General features: G+C 42.8%; 1 protein-coding gene across 1 annotated transcript in view; it reads left to right on the top strand.

Moving 5' to 3' along the window:
• Positions 1-22,551, top strand: part of LOC142652040 (programmed cell death 1 ligand 2-like) — a 123,920-nt gene that overhangs the window by 50,298 nt on the left and 51,071 nt on the right. The window contains exon 5 of the mRNA XM_075827416.1: positions 16,863-16,994. Coding sequence (XP_075683531.1) covers positions 16,863-16,994 — 132 coding nt within the window. The remainder of the gene's footprint in view (positions 1-16,862; positions 16,995-22,551) is intronic.

Genomic DNA, 22,551 nt, shown 5'->3' with positions numbered 1-22,551 from the left:
CTCCGGGACTTTGTGGAATTCCCTGACATCGCTGTCCATATATGGACAGTGTGTCAGGGTCTTCCTCAGAGAGGAGTCCCGAGCAGAGCGCTAGTACAGCAGGAGTCCTAGTGATGTCAGGACCACAGCTGGAGTCCCAGGCAGAGTGCTAGAAGCGGCAGCATCTACGGAGGGCACTGCGGCAGCATCTACGGAGGGCACTGCGGCAGCATCCACGGAGGGCACTGCGGCAGCATCCACGGAGGGCACTGCGGCAGCATCCACAGAGGGCACTGCGGCAGCATCCACAGAGGGCACTGCGGCAGCATCCACAGAGGGCACTGCGGCAGCATCCACAGAGGACACTGCGGCAGCATCCACAGAGGGCACTGAGGCAGCATCTACAGAGGGCACAGTGGCACTAGCTAAAAAGGGGCTGCCCAATCTTGACATGTGTGTCTGACAAACACTGCCAACTGAGCCGCCGGATTGCATTTAGCGACACTTAAACTGGAAAACTGGATTGTTGAAAAAAGCACGTGGAGAAATATCTCAAATTTTAAACCTAGCGGTATTATTATAGTAATGTGGTATTAATTTTATAGTAATGTAGTATTATTATTATTATAGTAATATAGTGTTATAGTAGTTCAAATAAGTAATTTATTAACAATAATTTTGTGTTGTATCAAATTTGAAAGTAATGCGGCCCGTCAACTTCCCATTTTTTCTATATGCGGCCCACTTACCCTGCCGAGTTTGAGACCCCTGGCTTAGACTGACTGAGCGTGCAGGTCTATTTTAATGGGGAGAGGGGAAGAAGTCGCTGCCAGACACCTCTAGCAGCAGCTTATTTTGCAGAGGAACAAATGATCAACACGGTGAAATTCAACATGCCTGATCCGTCTTTACCTCGACAGTAGCTCCCATACACATTATATCCTTATGCAATCCAGCCGAAATCAGGGTGTTTGGCCAACTTTAATGTAATGTTTATGGTTTTAACAAGAGTTTGCGCATGCTGTTTATCAATGCAGTAACATTCCTTTTGTATGCTACCTGATGGAACGACGATTTTGCTTGAATTTTTTTTTCCCAACAGTACAGTTATCGGAGATATGCGGACATATATGAATGTGTCGTTGCAGAATTTAATTTGTCCCTTAACATCGGACATTATCTGCATTTGTCTATGAGTTCCAAATTAATTATTACTCTTTCTGAGAGAGTCCGGCTGGAGAGAGAGACCATGACACGCGGTATCGGTGTGCAAAACAATCTCTGCTCTGGGGGGGGGGGGGGGCAGATGCATCTTTATTTATAACGAAATGAGAGTAGGCGTTACTCTCATACTTGCACACATACAGTTAGGTCCAGAATTATTTGGACAGTGACACAAGTTTTGCCATTTTAGTTGATTACCAAAACATATTGAATCTACAGTACAATATCTATCTATCTATCTATCTATCTATCTATCTATCTATCTATCTATCTATCTATCTATCTATCTATCTATCTATCTATCTATCTATCTATCTATCTATCTATCTATCTATCTATCCTATCTATCTAATTGTAGTCTTTCTAGGGTACATACTGCTGGTCTCCTGGGTGGCAACCACTTATTTGCCTTAAACCCACATATGAGTATATGTTGGGTGGAAGCACATCCCTGGAGTATTTAAACACTCCTGCAATCCAGGAGAACAAGATCTTGTCCCGCCCGGTGGCATTCATTGATGCCAACCCCTTTATCAGTTAGATTACCTGTTATTGCGCCTTCTAGACCCTGCATCATTCATTTACTAGCGGTCTCGGAGCTCTGGGAGCTGCCAGTTGCTCTTATCCACACACAAGTTACAGACTTCGTGTCTTTTCCCTCACAGTCGGTGAGGTTTAAAGCATCAAACAACTTGTCATTTTTATTAACCGACCTATGTTTACACATCACACATTGTCATTGGGGTAACATCCAATCATGGACTGCAGTATTCCTGGTGTGAGATCTATTTTCCACAGCGCTTCCCTTTTTGAATATGTTGCATGGTTAAACAAAAGCCAAGGACCCAATACCCATTCTGCTATTACAAGACGGACAACTCGAGAAGAGTCAGGCTGGGTTCACACACCCTATTTACGGACGTAATTCGGGCGTAATTAAGGCCTTATTCACACAAACGTGTTATACGTCCGTGCTGCGTGCATAATTTTCTCACGCGTCGCACGGACCTATGTTAATGAATGGGGCCGTTCAGACGGTCAGTGAATTTCACGCAGCGTATGTGCGTTGCGTGAAACTCATGACATGTCCTATATTTGCCCGTGTTTCGCACTGCACGCACCCATTGAAGTCAATGGGTGCGTGCAAATCGCGCTCGTCACACGGAAGCACTTCCGGGTGCCGCGCGTGATTCACTCAACAGTAGTAAAAACTATGAATGAAAACAGAAAAGCACCACGTGCTTTTCTGTTTGTAAACATAAAACCAGAGTGTCATCATTATGCCGGGTGCGCGAAAATCACACAGCCGCGCACCATATGCTGATGACACACGGACCTTTTGCGCGCGCAAAACGCAGCATTTTTTGCGCGCGCAAAACGGACACATCCGTGTGAATAAGGGCTAAGGCTGTGTTTACATGATGCGGTCAAAATACCTTTTTTGCCATGATTATTCCAAAAGTGCGGCAAAACTGCACCATTTTACTGCGATTTTCATCAAATTGGGTGAACCTAGCCTAAGGGCGTTATGCAGCAGCACAGGTTAATGGAAGATGAGTGCAGGTTAGTGTGATTGCATTGTGTCTCTGGTCGACTGTATATCAGTATGGGATGAACATCCCTCTGGTATGTTGCTGCATGCAGTCTTCGTCGGTTCATCTTTGTGACTGTTCAGTTACCTCTTGAGTCAGATGTGCACATCCCTCAGATGGCTGTGAGTGAGGCCTTGATATAGGAAAGTGGCCAAATGTATTGCTTTTCTGCATTGGATATAGCTATCAGGACATTTGAATAACAATTTGGGGTGGTAGATCAATGTTTTCATTCTTTGTCTTATGCAATGTCTTCTCGCAGAAATGCTTGCAAATCATAACATTTGTTCCAAACTCAATATTTATGATGTCCTTACGACACTTTTTCTGAGGGATGCAACTGTGTTAGGAAAAGCTTTCGGGCCTCAGTATGTGTAACACATGTAGGGTATATTTACATGTCATGGTCATACTCTAAAACTTTTTGATAAATTTGGCACACCTGTGAAGGAATATGGCGCATACCACACTAATGTAATAGTATTAGTCAATCTCTCCAATTGTGTAAAGAGCGGCTTTTAATAATTTTTGTATTGTTTATTTCTTCTTCGACTTTATGGTGTCTGTTTTGAACTCATATGTTTTGTGCACATTGATGTTTTGATGTTCTTATCTGTAACTGCCATCTTATTCAGGGCACTGGCAGGGTGTGAGAAGCACGAATCATGAAAAGCGTGGATTTCCTGTTTTTGAAGAGAATATCATGCTTGTCTGTCTACTGTTTCTACATAAATGGAGTAATGTCTGATCCTATTTTATATGCAGTGTAAAGGTTGCAATTGTGTCCAGCATTGATACACGAGGACAGCATTAAAATGCATGTAATGGTCGGGCGCCCTGTTACAGATCATGCATCAGGCCCCGGAGCTTTAGGTTACCCTTCTGATAAATAGGACAGTACCTGTGATGGATTTGGGTTTCGGTCACATTACACTTATTGAAAGCCACAAAAATTAGAACTGGCCCAATACAAGTACTATGGAATAAAAATATGCGCCATAAACTGGGCACTCCCACTGCATATGTGCTAAGGTTGTCCTATATAGTGTCTATACAAATTATAACTTGACCATTAATAAAATAATGCTGACCAATTAGCGCGAGGCAACTTGCGGGTAGTTTATGTCCTGTTCGCTAACCACAGCAAATTAGCATAGATGGAGCCAATACAACAGTGGGCCATATCTCTGCAATGGGGTGTCCAGAAAAAAAAAAAAGACAGCGCTATTCAGGTCAGTAAACCAATTCAACTTATATGACTTAGTGACAGGTCCTCTTTAAGCCTTATACATGGTGAGAGGCTTAGTAATCTTACTGCAGGAAATACAGTGAAGGAAATAAGTATTTGATCCCTTGCTGATTTTGTAAGTTTGCCCACTGTCAAAGACATGAACAGTCTAGAATTTTTAGGCTAGGTTAATTTTACCAGTGAGAGATAGATTATATAAAAAAAAAAAAACAGAAAATGACATTGTCAAAATTATATATATTTATCTGCATTGTTCACAGAGAAATAAGTATTTGATCCCTTTGGCAAACAGGACTTAATACTTGGTTGCAAAACTCTTGTTGGCAAGCACAGCAGTCAGACATTTTTTGTAGTTGATTATGAGGTTTGCACACATGTTAGATAGAATTTTGGCCCACTCCTCTTTGCAGATCATCTGTAAATCATTAAGATTTCGAGGCTGTCGCTTGGCAACTCGGATCTTCAGCTCCCTCCATAAGTTTTCGATGGGATTAAGGTCTGGAGACTGGCTAGACCACTCCATGACCTTAATGTGCTTCTTTTTGAGCCACTCCTTTGTTGCCTTGGCTGTATGTTTCGGGTCATTGTCACGCTGGAAGACCCAGCCACGAGCCATTTTTAATGTCCTGGTGGAGGGAAGGAGGTTGTCACTCAGGATTTGACGGTACATGGCTCCATCCATTCTCCCATTGATGCGGTGAAGTAGTCCTGTGCCCTTAGCAGAGAAACACCCCCAAAACATAATGTTTCCACCTCAATGCTTGACAGTGGGGACGGTGTTCATTGGGTCATAGGCAGCATTTCTCTTCCTCCAAGCACGGCGAGTTGAGTTAATGCCAAAGAGCTCAATTTTAGTCTCATCTGACCACAGTACCTTCTCCCAATCACTCTCAGAATCATCCAGATGTTCATTTGCAAACTTGAGACGGGCCTGTACATGTGCCTTCTTGAGCAGGGGGACCTTGCGGGCACTGCAGGATTTTAATCCATTACGGCGTAATGTGTTACCAATGGTTTTCTTGGTGACTGTGGTCCCAGCTGCCTTGAGATCATTAACAAGTTCCCCCCGTGTAGTTTTCGGCTGAGCTCTCACCTTCCTCAGGATCAAGGATACCCCACGAGGTGAGATTTTGCATGGAGCCCCAGATCGATGTCGATTGACAGTCATTTTGCATGTCTTCCATTTTCTTACTATTGCAGAAACAGTTGTCTCCTTCTCACCCAGCGTCTTACTTATGGTTTTGTAGCCCATTCCAGCCTTGTGCAGGTCTATGATCTTGTCCCTGACATCCTTAGAAAGCTCTTTGGTCTTGCCCACGTTGTAGAGGTTAGAGTCAGACTGATTAATTGAGTCTGTGGACAGGAGTCTCTTATACAGGTGACCATGTAAGACAGCTGTCTTTAATGCAGGCACCAAGTTGATTTGGAGCGTGTAACTGGTCTGGAGGAGGCTGAACTCTTAATGGTTGGTAGGGGATCAAATACTTATTTCTCTGTGCACAATGCAAATAAATATATATAATTTTGACAATGTGATTTTCTTTTCTTTTTTTTTTATATAATCTATCTCTCACTGGTAAAATTAACCTAGCCTAAAAATTCTAGACTGTTCATGTCTTTGACAGTGGTCAAACTTACAAAATCAGCAAGGGATCAAATACTTATTTCCTTCACTGTACATGCAAGTAAATTCTGTACTAAGGAAGGTTTGTCTACTATTAAAAGGTTACATTTCCTTGTCCCACACAAGGTACTGGCATTACACTGAACAGTGTTATAAAAGTTCACATTCCACTTAATAATAACACCCAGGAGTCACGCTGTGATGAGCATTTTCATAGTAGTGATCGCAAGGACAGGACATGGACATGAGCAGGATAATAGCTGTAATACAGAACTGTACTCCCGCTCCAGTGGCAGAGATCAACTAATATACAGGATAATCTATAGATATTTACCAGTACCTTCTAGTTCATAAATAAAGAGTATAAGTTAATCTTCTTTTTAGTAGAAAGGGAAAAGGTGGTCAGCTCTCCTAAGTAAATCCAATGAATGAGACGTGCGATCCATGCACGGAGGGGTCTGGAGCAAGACGTGTTTCACAAATACAAGACAGCTAGAAGACCAAAGCACTGATGTCCATACGATAGATACGGTGGGAAAATGTTAAAATTCCACAGCAGTTTCTCATCACAGATCAGACATTAGTTCAATATTCCATTTGGTTTAAAGGAAAAATAAAAATGAAAGATAAAAAGATAGAAGTAAGGGCCTGTTCACATAATGTTTTAGCCCTTCATATAGCGTGTACGTTGGGAAAGCTCCCTGCATACATGCTAAATGTGTCCATAGGGCTCCATTAGCCCGACGAAGGCCAAAAGAGTGTCGTTTTGGCCTCCGTCGGACTGCTATACGTCGGTATACATTTTATTTGGATGCTAGAATAATGTAGTATACTATGTTATTCCATCCTGAGGGATCTCGCAAAAAAATGTAGACCGCGCGGTATGCATATTATTTTACATCAAAGCCTATGTGTGACAGATGCCACTGTATGGAATCTATCATGGGTGTGATGGATGGTCAAATTGCTTATGTTCTCTGTATTAAACTACACTATGAATTATCAAGCAGGATGCCGGATTATGAAGATATGTATTCTCCATTTTGTAATGATCTCTTTCTGGTACTGCTTGAATCACAAGGGAATAAGTTATTACTTTGTGTTCTTTTTCGTGACCTTCAATACTGGTAGATAGGAGTCTGGCAGAACGCCTAGACCTGAAATAATCATTATATTTCCAATTAAATCTTTATCTCAGTATTTCACACATATATATGAAATCATCACATAGCCTTATGAAAACCTCCTACATTTCTATTGTTTGTAGGCCAGGATTTGCAGGTGTTAGAAAGATCACGTGACCTCAGTGGGAAGGTACCCTATGACGTATTTTCAGTCTACGTGTAAAATGTTATGATTGGTTGTTCCATGAGAGGTAACACCCTGGTTAGAGGGTACGCCCTGAGGGTATATTAACCTATGTATCTTGATAATAAATGAGAATATTGATTGAGACAAGAGATTGCTATTGTCTTTATTTATCTCCCGGTGCACTGCTGATACTTCAATTACCATATTTGAATACCACCTGACAAAGCAGAGGGAGCCCATTAGAGCACCCATCCCAAAAGGTGCTACCTGGAAGGGGTTTCTTCGACATGGGTATACATTACCGGACCTGGAAAATGTATGTGAGCAACAAGAGGGCGCTCACATGAGTATTCCATGTCCTGCACTTCGTTAGTCATAGAAGCAGCACAGAAGCAGGAAAAGGTATGTACTAATGGGGGGGGTATTGTGACTAGTGGCACTACATTGTTGTTGGTGGCACTAAAGCTGCACTAAAGGAACTGTGGCTAACACTAATGTGGAGTTTGTGGGTTGCACTATAGGTGGCACATGGCTAGCACTGAGGGGAACTGTGGCTGAAACTAATAGGTAGGTACTATAGCGGGCATTATTGGGGGCACTGTGGCAGTCACCACCATGGGGAGAATTGTGGCTGTCAATGTTATAGAGACATTGTGGCTGTACCAGCTTTGGTTGTACTACAGCAGTACACCGCATAGTAAAAAGCCTGATGGGGATGTGAATAACACGCAGATTATCTCTATGGTGTTCTTTGAATCTCTGTGTTATGCACCATCTCTTCAGGACCTGCACTAGGCATAACACAATACATCAGTTTTACCCAAAATACTCACTAAAGTTTTATTGCGGCCCTTGGAATGAGTACAATCTGGAATGTGGCCTTTGGACCGGAAAGGGTTGTGTATCCCTGCTTTAGAATAAATTACCTCTATCTAATTATTGCTAGCAAAGAATGGAAAATCTTGCCTACTACTAGCTCCTGATAGAACAGTTATTGAAATAACATCACCAAAGTTGCTATGTGATGAATGACAAGCTAAATAATGTCTGTATTTCATAATATGTCAATATTATTTATAACTGACCGCCCGTATCATTTTCTAGTTCCACTTCATCTCCTCTTGCCCTTGCTGTTGGGGTCCCTCAGGGTTCAGTCGTAGGTCCACCCCTCTTTTCTCTCTATACAGTCCCAAATAGAGAATCTATCAGCAGATTTGGCTTCCAGTACCATCTCTATGATGATGAACCCAACTATAGACCTCTTCCCGTGACATCACCGCCGCTCTAATACAAAACACCAGTAATTGTCTGTCCGCTGTCTCTAACATCATCTCCTCTCTCTATCTGAATCCTTCTAAAATTGAGCTCCTTGTGTTCCCACTGTCTACTAACCTTCCTAAACCTGATGTCTCCCTCCCAGTGTGTGGTACTACCAGAACTCCTAGGCAGCACGCCCACGGTCTTGGGGTAATTTTTGACACAGATCTTTCCTTTACTCCTCACATACAATCACTTTCACGCTCCTGTCATTTTCACCTGAAAAACATCTCCAGAATCCACCCTTTTCTTACTATGGAAACAGTCAAAACTCTGAATTGTCGCTCTGATTCACTCTCATCTTGATTACTGTAACTCATTACTAATCGGTCTTCCCCTCACTAAACTCTCCCCTCTCCAATCTATCCTGAATGCAGCAGCCAGGCTCATCTTTCTGACCAACCACTACACCAACGCCTCTACCCTGTGCCAATCACTGCACTGGTTGCCTATTCGCTTCAGAATAAAATTTTAACTTATTACTCTCACCCACAGAGCTCCCCACAGTGCTGCACCTCCTTACATCTCCTCCCTCATCTCTGTCTACCACCCTACATGTGCTCTACGCACTACGAACGGCCTTAGATTAACATCCTCCATTATCCGAACCTCCCACTTTCGTCTCCAAGTTTTTTCTTGTGCTGCACCAGTTCTCTGGAATGCACTACCCTAGATAATCAGATTAGTTCCCAACATCCACAGTTTTAACCCCTTCCCGACATATGACATACAGTTACGTCATAGCCAGGAAGGGGAAGTATGGAGCGGGCTCACGCAGTGAGCTCGCTCCATACGATGCCGGTGTCGGCTGTATGTTATGGCAGGGCTTAATAGATGCCTGTCAGGGTGTCGGCTGTATTAAGCCCTGCCATTTTTGTACACCAATTAAGTCCTGCCTCTGGCAGGGCTTAATAGATGCCTGTCAGAATCACGATATACTGCAATACATTAGTATTGCAGTATATCGTGCAAGCGATCTAACGATCGCTGGTTGAAGTCCCCTGGGGGGACTAATAAAAAAGAGTAAAAATGAGCTAAATAAAGGTTTTTTTTGTGTAAAAAAAATCAAAAAATTAAAAGTTCAAAAAACCCCCCTTTTCCCATTTCTCCCCTAGAGCATAGTAAAAAAAAAAAAATATACAAAATTATTACAAAATATCATTATTTAACCCGCACGGTGAACGTTGTAAAAAAAAATTGTAAACGCCAGAATCTCTATTTTTTGGTCACCTAATCTCCCACAAAAAATGAAGTAAAAAGTGATCAAACCGTCGCATTTACACCAAAATGGTATTATTAAAAACTACGCAAAAAATAAGCCCTCATACCACTTAATCGACGGAAAAATAAAAAAGTTATGGCTCTCGGAATTTGGCGACGCAAAATAAATTTTCTTTTTTACACTTAGGTTTTTACTTGTAAAAGTAGTAAAATATAGAAAAAACTATACATATTTGGTATCGCCGTAATCGTATTGATCCGCAGAATAAAGTTAACATGTTGTTTTAATTGCACAGTGAGATCCGTAAAAACAGCGCGCAAAAAACCATGGAGGAATCGCAGTTTTTTTTCATTTTCTACCCCACAAATAATTTTTTTCACATTTCCTAGTACATTATACGGCTAAATAAATGATGCTACGAAAAACTATAACTCGTCCCGCAAAAATCAAGCCCTCATAGTACTATATCGACGGAAAAATAAAGACGCTATGGCTTCTGGAATGTGGAGAGGAAAAAAACTAAAATGAAAATCTGAAAGTTGTTTTGGTCGGGAAGGGGTTAAACGTACCCTGAAAACACATCTATTTAGACAAGCCTATAACATTCCCTAATCACATTACTTGGCCCCCCTATTACATTAGTAATCAGAACCTGCCCTCATTCAGCAGTATCCCCACATTCCTTTTTAGTAGAAAGGGAAAAGGTGGTCAGCTCTCCTAAGTAAATCCAATGAATGAGACGTGCGATCCATGCACGGAGGGGTCTGGAGCAAGACGTGTTTCACAAATACAAGACAGCTAGAAGACCAAAGCACTGATGTCCATACGATAGATACGGTGGGAAAATGTTAAAATTCCACAGCAGTTTCTCATCACAGATCAGACATTAGTTCAATATTCCATTTGGTTTAAAGGAAAAATAAAAATGAAAGATAAAAAGATAGAAGTAAGGGCCTGTTCACATAATGTTTTAGCCCTTCATATAGCGTGTACGTTGGGAAAGCTCCCTGCATACATGCTAAATGTGTCCATAGGGCTCCATTAGCCCGACGAAGGCCAAAAGAGTGTCGTTTTGGCCTCCGTCGGACTGCTATACGTCGGTATACATTTTATTTGGATGCTAGAATAATGTAGTATACTATGTTATTCCATCCTGAGGGATCTCGCAAAAAAATGTAGACCGCGCGGTATGCATATTATTTTACATCAAAGCCTATGTGTGACAGATGCCACTGTATGGAATCTATCATGGGTGTGATGGATGGTCAAATTGCTTATGTTCTCTGTATTAAACTACACTATGAATTATCAAGCAGGATGCCGGATTATGAAGATATGTATTCTCCATTTTGTAATGATCTCTTTCTGGTACTGCTTGAATCACAAGGGAATAAGTTATTACTTTGTGTTCTTTTTCGTGACCTTCAATACTGGTAGATAGGAGTCTGGCAGAACGCCTAGACCTGAAATAATCATTATATTTCCAATTAAATCTTTATCTCAGTATTTCACACATATATATGAAATCATCACATAGCCTTATGAAAACCTCCTACATTTCTATTGTTTGTAGGCCAGGATTTGCAGGTGTTAGAAAGATCACGTGACCTCAGTGGGAAGGTACCCTATGACGTATTTTCAGTCTACGTGTAAAATGTTATGATTGGTTGTTCCATGAGAGGTAACACCCTGGTTAGAGGGTACGCCCTGAGGGTATATTAACCTATGTATCTTGATAATAAATGAGAATATTGATTGAGACAAGAGATTGCTATTGTCTTTATTTATCTCCCGGTGCACTGCTGATACTTCAATTACCATATTTGAATACCACCTGACAAAGCAGAGGGAGCCCATTAGAGCACCCATCCCAAAAGGTGCTACCTGGAAGGGGTTTCTTCGACATGGGTATACATTACCGGACCTGGAAAATGTATGTGAGCAACAAGAGGGCGCTCACATGAGTATTCCATGTCCTGCACTTCGTTAGTCATAGAAGCAGCACAGAAGCAGGAAAAGGTATGTACTAATGGGGGGGGTATTGTGACTAGTGGCACTACATTGTTGTTGGTGGCACTAAAGCTGCACTAAAGGAACTGTGGCTAACACTAATGTGGAGTTTGTGGGTTGCACTATAGGTGGCACATGGCTAGCACTGAGGGGAACTGTGGCTGAAACTAATAGGTAGGTACTATAGCGGGCATTATTGGGGGCACTGTGGCAGTCACCACCATGGGGAGAATTGTGGCTGTCAATGTTATAGAGACATTGTGGCTGTACCAGCTTTGGTTGTACTACAGCAGTACACCGCATAGTAAAAAGCCTGATGGGGATGTGAATAACACGCAGATTATCTCTATGGTGTTCTTTGAATCTCTGTGTTATGCACCATCTCTTCAGGACCTGCACTAGGCATAACACAATACATCAGTTTTACCCAAAATACTCACTAAAGTTTTATTGCGGCCCTTGGAATGAGTACAATCTGGAATGTGGCCTTTGGACCGGAAAGGGTTGTGTATCCCTGCTTTAGAATAAATTACCTCTATCTAATTATTGCTAGCAAAGAATGGAAAATCTTGCCTACTACTAGCTCCTGATAGAACAGTTATTGAAATAACATCACCAAAGTTGCTATGTGATGAATGACAAGCTAAATAATGTCTGTATTTCATAATATGTCAATATTATTTATAACTGACCGCCCGTATCATTTTCTAGTTCCACTTCATCTCCTCTTGCCCTTGCTGTTGGGGTCCCTCAGGGTTCAGTCGTAGGTCCACCCCTCTTTTCTCTCTATACAGTCCCAAATAGAGAATCTATCAGCAGATTTGGCTTCCAGTACCATCTCTATGATGATGAACCCAACTATAGACCTCTTCCCGTGACATCACCGCCGCTCTAATACAAAACACCAGTAATTGTCTGTCCGCTGTCTCTAACATCATCTCCTCTCTCTATCTGAATCCTTCTAAAATTGAGCTCCTTGTGTTCCCACTGTCTACTAACCTTCCTAAACCTGATGTCTCCCTCCCAGTGTGTGGTACTACCAGAACTCCTAGGCAGCACGCCCACGGTCTTGGGGTAATTTTTGACACAGATCTTTCCTTTACTCCTCACATACAATCACTTTCACGCTCCTGTCATTTTCACCTGAAAAACATCTCCAGAATCCACCCTTTTCTTACTATGGAAACAGTCAAAACTCTGAATTGTCGCTCTGATTCACTCTCATCTTGATTACTGTAACTCATTACTAATCGGTCTTCCCCTCACTAAACTCTCCCCTCTCCAATCTATCCTGAATGCAGCAGCCAGGCTCATCTTTCTGACCAACCACTACACCAACGCCTCTACCCTGTGCCAATCACTGCACTGGTTGCCTATTCGCTTCAGAATAAAATTTTAACTTATTACTCTCACCCACAGAGCTCCCCACAGTGCTGCACCTCCTTACATCTCCTCCCTCATCTCTGTCTACCACCCTACATGTGCTCTACGCACTACGAACGGCCTTAGATTAACATCCTCCATTATCCGAACCTCCCACTTTCGTCTCCAAGTTTTTTCTTGTGCTGCACCAGTTCTCTGGAATGCACTACCCTAGATAATCAGATTAGTTCCCAACATCCACAGTTTTAACCCCTTCCCGACATATGACATACAGTTACGTCATAGCCAGGAAGGGGAAGTATGGAGCGGGCTCACGCAGTGAGCTCGCTCCATACGATGCCGGTGTCGGCTGTATGTTATGGCAGGGCTTAATAGATGCCTGTCAGGGTGTCGGCTGTATTAAGCCCTGCCATTTTTGTACACCAATTAAGTCCTGCCTCTGGCAGGGCTTAATAGATGCCTGTCAGAATCACGATATACTGCAATACATTAGTATTGCAGTATATCGTGCAAGCGATCTAACGATCGCTGGTTGAAGTCCCCTGGGGGGACTAATAAAAAAGAGTAAAAATGAGCTAAATAAAGGTTTTTTTTGTGTAAAAAAAATCAAAAAATTAAAAGTTCAAAAAACCCCCCTTTTCCCATTTCTCCCCTAGAGCATAGTAAAAAAAAAAAAATATACAAAATTATTACAAAATATCATTATTTAACCCGCACGGTGAACGTTGTAAAAAAAAATTGTAAACGCCAGAATCTCTATTTTTTGGTCACCTAATCTCCCACAAAAAATGAAGTAAAAAGTGATCAAACCGTCGCATTTACACCAAAATGGTATTATTAAAAACTACGCAAAAAATAAGCCCTCATACCACTTAATCGACGGAAAAATAAAAAAGTTATGGCTCTCGGAATTTGGCGACGCAAAATAAATTTTCTTTTTTACACTTAGGTTTTTACTTGTAAAAGTAGTAAAATATAGAAAAAACTATACATATTTGGTATCGCCGTAATCGTATTGATCCGCAGAATAAAGTTAACATGTTGTTTTAATTGCACAGTGAGATCCGTAAAAACAGCGCGCAAAAAACCATGGAGGAATCGCAGTTTTTTTTCATTTTCTACCCCACAAATAATTTTTTTCACATTTCCTAGTACATTATACGGCTAAATAAATGATGCTACGAAAAACTATAACTCGTCCCGCAAAAATCAAGCCCTCATAGTACTATATCGACGGAAAAATAAAGACGCTATGGCTTCTGGAATGTGGAGAGGAAAAAAACTAAAATGAAAATCTGAAAGTTGTTTTGGTCGGGAAGGGGTTAAACGTACCCTGAAAACACATCTATTTAGACAAGCCTATAACATTCCCTAATCACATTACTTGGCCCCCCTATTACATTAGTAATCAGAACCTGCCCTCATTCAGCAGTATCCCCACATTCCTTGCATCCTTATGCACTTCATGTCTGTCATACACAGATCCTGGCTTGTGACTGGCTAATGCAGATTTATGTATATGTTTTAAAATAATTGCTGGACCATTGTACTGAACAAGTACTTTTACATTTTGTGTCCCTCCTATTTCCTCATAGATTGTAAGCTCTTGCGAGCAGGGTCTTCATTCTTCTTGTTTGAATGGTTAATCTGTTTTGTCACTATGTAATATCTGATATTGCCTGTACATATTCCCTCTGAATTATAAAGTGCTGTGAAATACGTTGGCGCTATATAAATAAAGGTGATTATTATTATTAGAACTTTGATGACTAAAGCCGATTTCTCATTTCCCTTGCCTTTGGGTATGCTCTAGTTCTATTGAACTAGCTTTTGAGATTGTAAAGTCTGTGTCAGTTAGGGCAACAATCAATGCAACTTACATGAGCTGAATGGAGCCCTTCACCTCAGGGAGCACCCATTCCTTTACAGATATGTCCTATGTCCGGCCTAAGACTGTCCCTACAATAACAATCAGTAACAGAGCCACCCTGTCACACAGGTATCCTTCTCTTGTGGTAATCTTTAATGATCGAGATTGGCACGGAATATAAAAATGACAGGCTGCTGATATGTAACTTCCGGGCTGCTGGCAGGAGTGAAGGATGCAGCATGGGAGTGTGAGCTAAGTTTTCTTCTGCGCTACTATGCATTATGGGCACTACAGTGTGTCTGATACTGTGGGAACTACTTTGAGACTGACTTCATAGGGACTTTTAAGAGGCTGAGGATATGGACATTATCATAAGGCCTTATTCACACGAACGTGGAAATCGGCCGTGTGACCACCATTTTTTTAACGGCTGTCACGCGGCTGCATAAGAATCAATGTACTTCTATGGGGCTATTTACACAGCTGTTGTTTTAACGGCCCATGTGAACAGCCCGTGAAATAGTAGGACATGTCCTATTTTTTCCCTGTTTTCACGGATCCCTCAATAGACTCAAGTCTATGAGGGATCTGTGAAATCGGGTCCCGCACGGAAACAAATCGGCTGATTTGACACTCGTTGGTGTAAATAAATCCTAAAGGTGGTCTTATACGGCCCGACCTGGGCCGTGTAAACGAGCACCGATCAATGAGACAGGTCGTTAATCAGCACTCGTTTGTTCCTTTCACAAGGAGCTAGTATGGGGACGAGCGCTCGTTACTCTGATCGCTCGTCCCCATACATTTCTATAATGTCAGCAGCACGTCTCCCTGTTTACATAGGGAGATGTGCTTCAGACAACGATAATTTTTTCGGCATTTAAAATGATACAATCAGCTGATCATTGGCTGATCGTTGCCCTGTTTACACATGGCAATTATCTGGAACGAGCCTTCTGTGGACGCTCGTTTGCCCGATAATTGACCGGTGTAAAAGGGCCCTAAGACTGTCAGTTTAGGTACTATTGTGAGCATTATGTGCAGAAGGCATGACCAGGCATGGTGTTATGGAATCACTAGTTGAGCAATTCCCAGAGAAAATTGATAGAATTGCTATGTGAGCGAATCCCCAAAGGCAGCTGGATACTGTCAGGAACAAGCATGCAAGTAAATCTGTAACCTCAAATCCGTCACAACTCTGATCAGCAGAGTCTAAGGCTACTCCATGGTCTTCACCAGAGCCCACCGCAGGGCAGGTTGGAATTGACTGCATAGAACCCAGGTTGCTTTAACAGCGTTCGGTATTGGACAAGAGGTGCAATCTAGGCAATACCAGAACAGAAAACAAGATATCCAGAGTATAAACAGAAAGTCCAAATGACAAAGCTAGGGGATGTCAGGAATTGCCGAGGTCAAAACCAGAATGTCCAAATCAGTAAGCAAAGGGTAAGTCCAGAGACAAGCCGAGGTCCAGTTCCAAAAGTCCAATTAGTCAAAAGGTACAGGGCATAGTCAGGGGCTTGATCAAACACATGCAAACAAGGAGAGTCACAAACAAAGAAGACAGAACTAACCCAGGGTGTATATACTCCACCCTTCAATCTGATAGGAAGAAAGACAGAGAAGTGAGATAAGCTCTGCAACTAAAACCAGAGCCGCTCAGAAGCTAGACTAGTAGTCATGGCCATCTTAAAGGGACGGACGTTTCCTAACACATGGTTTAGAACTTATGACCAGAGTATGTAAGGGTGGGGCTTAAATCTTCATAAATGGCAACACAAAGCAATCTGTGCACACCTATCCATTGTTCCTATTTCTTGTGCCAGAGCAGTCACTATTTAAATTTTCCCTCATGCAGCAATAAGGGTTGATGCTAGAAAACATAAGGTGTCAGTATATGCTATGAGATTGCTTACACTATTAAGCATTTATTTCCAACATTACTCCACATACTGTATGAATTTGAAAATTTTGACATTTATTTTTTTCAAGTTGTACAATTTTACTGCAATTGAATAAAATAATTATATTGTTATAAGTAAAGCCTTAACTACAGTTACATTTTTTTGTGATCTTTTCCTTAGATTCTGGTCATCATACTCAACCATTACAAACAGCAATCATAACAACTATAATTGGATTTATTGTGGTTTTCCTTGTGGTCATAATTTTATTTTTGAAAAGACGTCAGTGTTTCAAGTGCTTCAAGAAAAAAGGTATGTTCCCATATATTAGAAACCTACAGATCTTATCTAAAATAATTCTTAATTTATAGGGTTTTTAGAGCGTATCTGTCATCAGACTATGCTGCCTGACTACTTTTGCCCCTGTCATCAGTGCTTGACGGGCTGCTTTGCATCTGTAATCACTTAACTAAGTGCGCTGTATTCTTTTAAAGCGCCTATTAGCAAATCAGCACAATCTTTTTTTTTTATTACAGATCTGATTTAAAGGGGTTGTCACAGGAAGAATATTTCTGTTAGTTAACCAGTTGCGGACCTCACATAGACTATAAACATCTAAACGGTCCGCACTTAATTCTGCAACGACGTTTCAGAAGATCCTTTAGATTTCCCTCGTTTGACGCTCCTCCCCCCCGGCTTCAATTACCTCTGAGACAAATAAGTGTGGCCTCTGGGCATGTGATCATTGTGACAGTCTGTTTGCAAGTAAATAAGACTTTTTTATTGGTTGTATCTTCTTCCTTTCCTGGCAGGCTGCCAGAGAGGAAGACTAAGGCCCCATGCACACGGCCGCTGCCCGTAATCACGGTCAGTGATTACGTGCACGGCCGGCCGCTGAAGTCCACCCGCATTTGTGGGCCGTACTCCCATATAAAGTATGGGAGCATGGCCAATAAAAACAAAACAACTGACATGCGCCATAATTCCCAGCCCAGTTCTACAGCATGGACCCCCATCCTTGGTCAATAGAACTGAATGGGGCCGTCATTACGGCCTGTCATTTTGGACGTGTGCATGGGCCCTTAGTAATGTAACACACACACACATCTTTTTTTTTTTTTCCAATAAATATATTTTTATCTATCTATCTATCTATTTTATCCATAATAAAGATATTATAATTATCAAAATGCAGATTTTTTTTGTCATACAAGAAAAGATTATTATCTCTATCTCATATATATTGATATATTGTACAGTTTCTGGCTGGGGCTACATGGTGACTTTGGCCGCGACACAGGTCACACGCCCAAAGAATTTGTTATGTCCCGAAGCCTTCATTGCAAGTACTGAAAGTCTATGTGGTTGCATCGCGAAGCGCAAGTTGCCGTGACATGACAGTTGCAAGAAATTCAAACTGGCGTGTTACTTGCAGGGTGCAAAGCGACCACATTGACTTTCATTACTTACGATGTAGGCTACGGTACACAGTGATCTATAGCCGTGTGACCTATGTCACAGCCAATGTCACCATGTAGCCCCAGCCTTAGGTGATTGTGGCGGATTCGCTGCAGATTTTAGCTACGTAGTTTTTGCGCAGGTAAATTCCGCAGTGGATCACAGTACATGACAAGTAGATGAGATTTTAAAAATCTCATCCACATGCTGCAGACATTTTACACTGCAGATTTTCAAATCTTTGATGTCGTTACAACATCTGTAAGGGTATGTGCACACGAGAACTGTCTTTTACGTCTGAAAAGACAGACTGTTTTCAGGAGAAAACAGCTGTGTCGCTTCAGACGTAAAAGCTCCTCCTCGCATTATGCGAGGCGTCTTTGACGCCCGTAATCTTGAGCTGCTCTTCATAGACTTCAATGAAGAACGGCCCAAATTACGTTGCAAAGAAGTGTCCTGCACTTCTTTGCCGAGGCAGTCAATTTACGCGTCGTCGTTTGACAGCTGTCAAACGACGACGCGTAAATGACAGGTCATCGGCACAGTACGTCGGCAAACCCAATCAAATGAATGGGCAGATGTTTGCCGACGTATTGTAGCCGTATTTTCAGACGTAAAACGAGGCATAATACGCCTCGTTTACGTCTGAAAATAGGTCGTGTGAACCCAGCCTAATCGTCATGTGGTGTCAGCAAACCAGCTTTGGGAAATTTGCTCTCCTAAAAGGCAGTTTGCGCATTATTCATTGTAAGCTCCACCCAGGGCCGGCGATCTGTGCCTTTGCACAGGATGCATCACTCCAGCACTGTGGAAGGGGGCGCTGCGCTGGCTCCCTTCCCTTGCTGGTTTCAGAAGCGCCCGGGCCCGGCAGTCACCTTTCTGGCCAGGCGCTTCTTCACTTAGTAGCGTCACTACCCCTGTAGTAGCCATAGCGGCTGCTAGCGGCGACATCAAGCATGAGGGCGCCCTCGCCGTGCCCCCCCATGGGCAGTGGCACCGCTAGCAGCCGATGCGGTTGCTACAGCGGTAGCGACGCCACTATAGCAGAGCAGGGAGGTATCTCCATGCTCTGCTATCTACTAGCGCCACTGTAGCTCCCTGAAGCAGCGGAATCCCCGTGTGGCCGGGGATTCCGCTCCTGGAGCGCTCCGCTTGATGTCTTACATCACGGGAAACGTCTGAAGCGGAATCCCCGTCGATAGAGTTGCGGACTCTGTGACCGGGGATTCCACTCCAGGAGAAGCCAATGACGTCACTGTCCATAAATGGATACAGACGACAGGAACTTCTCCTGGAGTGGAATCCACGGTCACAGCGTCGGCAACGTATATGGACAGAGACATCAAGCAGAGTGCTCCAGGAGCGGAATCCCCGGCCACACGGGGATTCTGCTCCTTCAGGGAGCTAGAGTGGCGCTATCTACAGGAAGGGGGGGTGCTATCTACAAGGGGGCAGTGTGGCACTACCTACAAGGGGGCTGTGTGGCACTACCAACAAGGGGGCTGTGTGGCACTACCTACAAGGGGGCTGTGTTGCGCTACCTGCAAGGGGGCTGTGTGGCGCTATCTGCAAGGGGGCTGTGTGGCGCTATCTGCAAGGGGGCTGTGTGGCGCTATCTGCAAGGGGGCTGTGTGGCGCTATCTGCAAGGGGGCTGTGTGGCGCTATCTGCAAGGGGGCTGTGTGGCGCTATCTACAAGGGGACTGTGTGGCACTATCTACAAGGGGGCTGTGTGGCGCTATCTACAAGGGGGGACTGTGTGGTGCTATCTTACTGTGAGTTGCGGGCTGATGGTTATTTTACTGTGAGTGGTGGGCTGATGGTCATTTTACTGTGAGTGCCGGGCTGATGGTCATTTTACTGTGAGTGCCGGGCTGATGGTCATTTTACTGTGAGTGCCGGGCTGATGGTCATTTTACTGTGAGTGGTGGGCTGATGGTCATTTTACTGTGAATGGGGGATGGTCATTTTACTGTGAGTGGGGGGCTGATGGTCATTTTACTGTGACTGGGGGGCTGATGGTCTTCGAGTGGTTTCCATCTCTGACCTTCAATTGAAATTAATGGGAGCCCGAAAATACCTGCGTCGTCCGTTTGGAGCTTTTTTTGCCTGCGCCTTTTGCACTAGCTTCAACGACTTAAGAAAAAACGCAAACAAAAAGGTCAAACAACGCTGTAAATTCCTGAAGGCATTTTAACCCCTTAACCCCTTCACGCTCAGCGATGTACTATTCCGTTGTGCTAAGTGCATCGTTCGCGCTCAGCGCCGGAATAGTACTTCGTCGGAGTAACGTTCATCCATAGCGATCGCGGCTTCTTAGGGGTTAAGCTACCATCGTCGGCCCGCTACACGATAGTGGCCGGCGATGATGGCTAGGCAAATGAACGCCTAACATAGGCGTCCGGCTATGCCATCTACGGAAGCCTAGTCGGTCCTGACTAAGTCAGGACCCACTATGCTTCTTGTCAGTGAGTAGCTGACAGCTCTAATACACTGCACTACGCATGTAGTGCAGTGTTTTAGAATTGCAATCAGGGCCTCCTGCCCTCAAGTCCCCTAGTGGGATAAAGTAATAAAGTTAAAAAAAGTTTAAAAAAAGTTATGTAAAAATAAGAAAATAAAAATTTTAAAAGTAACAAAAGTAAAAATCCCTCTTTTTCCCTTATCAGTCCTTTATTATTAATAAAAATAAACAAATAAACTATACATAATGGGTATTGCCGCGTCTGTAACGACCTGAACTATAAAAGTATTTAGTTGTTTATCCCGCACAGTGAACGCCCTAAAAGAAAATAATAATAAACCGTACCAGAATCACTATTTTTTGGTCACTTCACTTCCCAAAAAATGGAATAAAAAGAGATCAAAAAGTTGCATGTATCTAAAAATGGTACTGATCGAAACTGCAGTTTGTTACGCAAAAAAACAAGTCCTCACACAGCTTTCTTGATGGGAAAAAAAACCGTCATGGCTCCTAGAATATGGCAACACAAAAAGTACATAATTTTTAAGAAAAAGTATTTTATTGTGCAAACTCCATAAGACATAAAAAAAAGTATAAACATATGGTATCACCATAATCTTATTGCCACGCAGAATAAAGTGAATATGTCATTTATTGGCACCACAAGACCTCTTCAAACCGGACATGGTACCTAATAAAAAAGAAGGCCTCATAGTCTACTAGGTGATCCTTTGCTTCTGAGGCCGCTGCTTCAGTCCATTACCGCACTAAGGCCACATGTGGGATATTTCTCAAAACTGGAGAATCTGGGCAATAAGTATTGAGTTGCGTTTCTCAGGTAGAACCTTCTGTGGTACAGAAAAAAATTGAAAAAAAAGTTTTTCTAACAAAGAAAATAAATATGTAAATTTCACCTCTACTTTGCTTTAAATTCCTGTGAAACACCTAAAGGGTTAATAAACTTTCTAAATGCGGTTTTGAATACTTTGAGGGGCCTAGTTTCTAAGATGGGGTGTTTGATAGGGGTTTGTAATATATAAGCCCCTCAAAGCCACTTCAGAACTGGAACTTAAAAAAAAATAAGAGGCTTTTTCTTATACCACACCACGATGTACCGCATGGCCGTGTCCAGGATGCGTTATGAGGCAATACTTTGCTTCTTACATTATACTGAGAATGAGCAGTGCCCACCCCGAGAGGACCACAGTTTTGACTGTTTCAGTGCCCGGTTTTCCCAAGCATACACCCTCGAGAATTGTATTTCTATTGATGAGTCCTTGGTACATTTTAAAGGGAGGCTTCAATTCCGCCAATACCTGCTGAGTAAGATGGCAAGGTATGGTGTGAAGATTTATAAGCTGTGCGAGCGTGCATCAGGGTATACGTACAAATTTAGGATATATGAAAGGAAGGACATCAGTATTCAGCCCCCAGAATGCCCCCCTACTGGGAATTAATGCAAAAATTGTGTGGGATTTGGTGCACCCACTGCTGGACCAGGGTTACCACCTGGATAATTTTTATAGCAGCGTCCTACTCTTCAAGTGCCTCGCTTCCAGCAGTACTGCGGAATGCGGCACTGCTAGAATAAGTCTGAGAGGCCTCCCGAAAACTCTGCTTGGGCAAACAAGTAGGGATGAGAGCAGGGCACATTCTAGCAGCAACATATTGTGTGTCAAGTACAAGGACAAGAGAGATGTCCTTGTATTGACAACAATACATGGCCACACCAGTACCCATGTACCTGTACGAGGTACCAGTATAGAGACCCCCAAACCAGACTGCATCCTAGACTACAATAGGTACATGGGAGGGGTGGACTTGTCAGATCAAGTCCTGAAGCCCTACAGCGCCATGCGGTGTGGTATAAGAAGCTGGACGTGCACATCATATAGATGGCATTGTACAATGCGTACGTGCTACGTCGATGTACAGGCCAGACCGGAAC

Source organism: Rhinoderma darwinii, chromosome 1 (assembly GCF_050947455.1).
Source record: "Rhinoderma darwinii isolate aRhiDar2 chromosome 1, aRhiDar2.hap1, whole genome shotgun sequence".
In the NCBI taxonomy this organism is placed as follows: domain Eukaryota; kingdom Metazoa; phylum Chordata; class Amphibia; order Anura; family Rhinodermatidae; genus Rhinoderma; species Rhinoderma darwinii.
The sequence above is the reverse complement of the archived record's forward strand: the minus strand, read 5'-3'. Positions and strand labels throughout refer to the sequence as shown.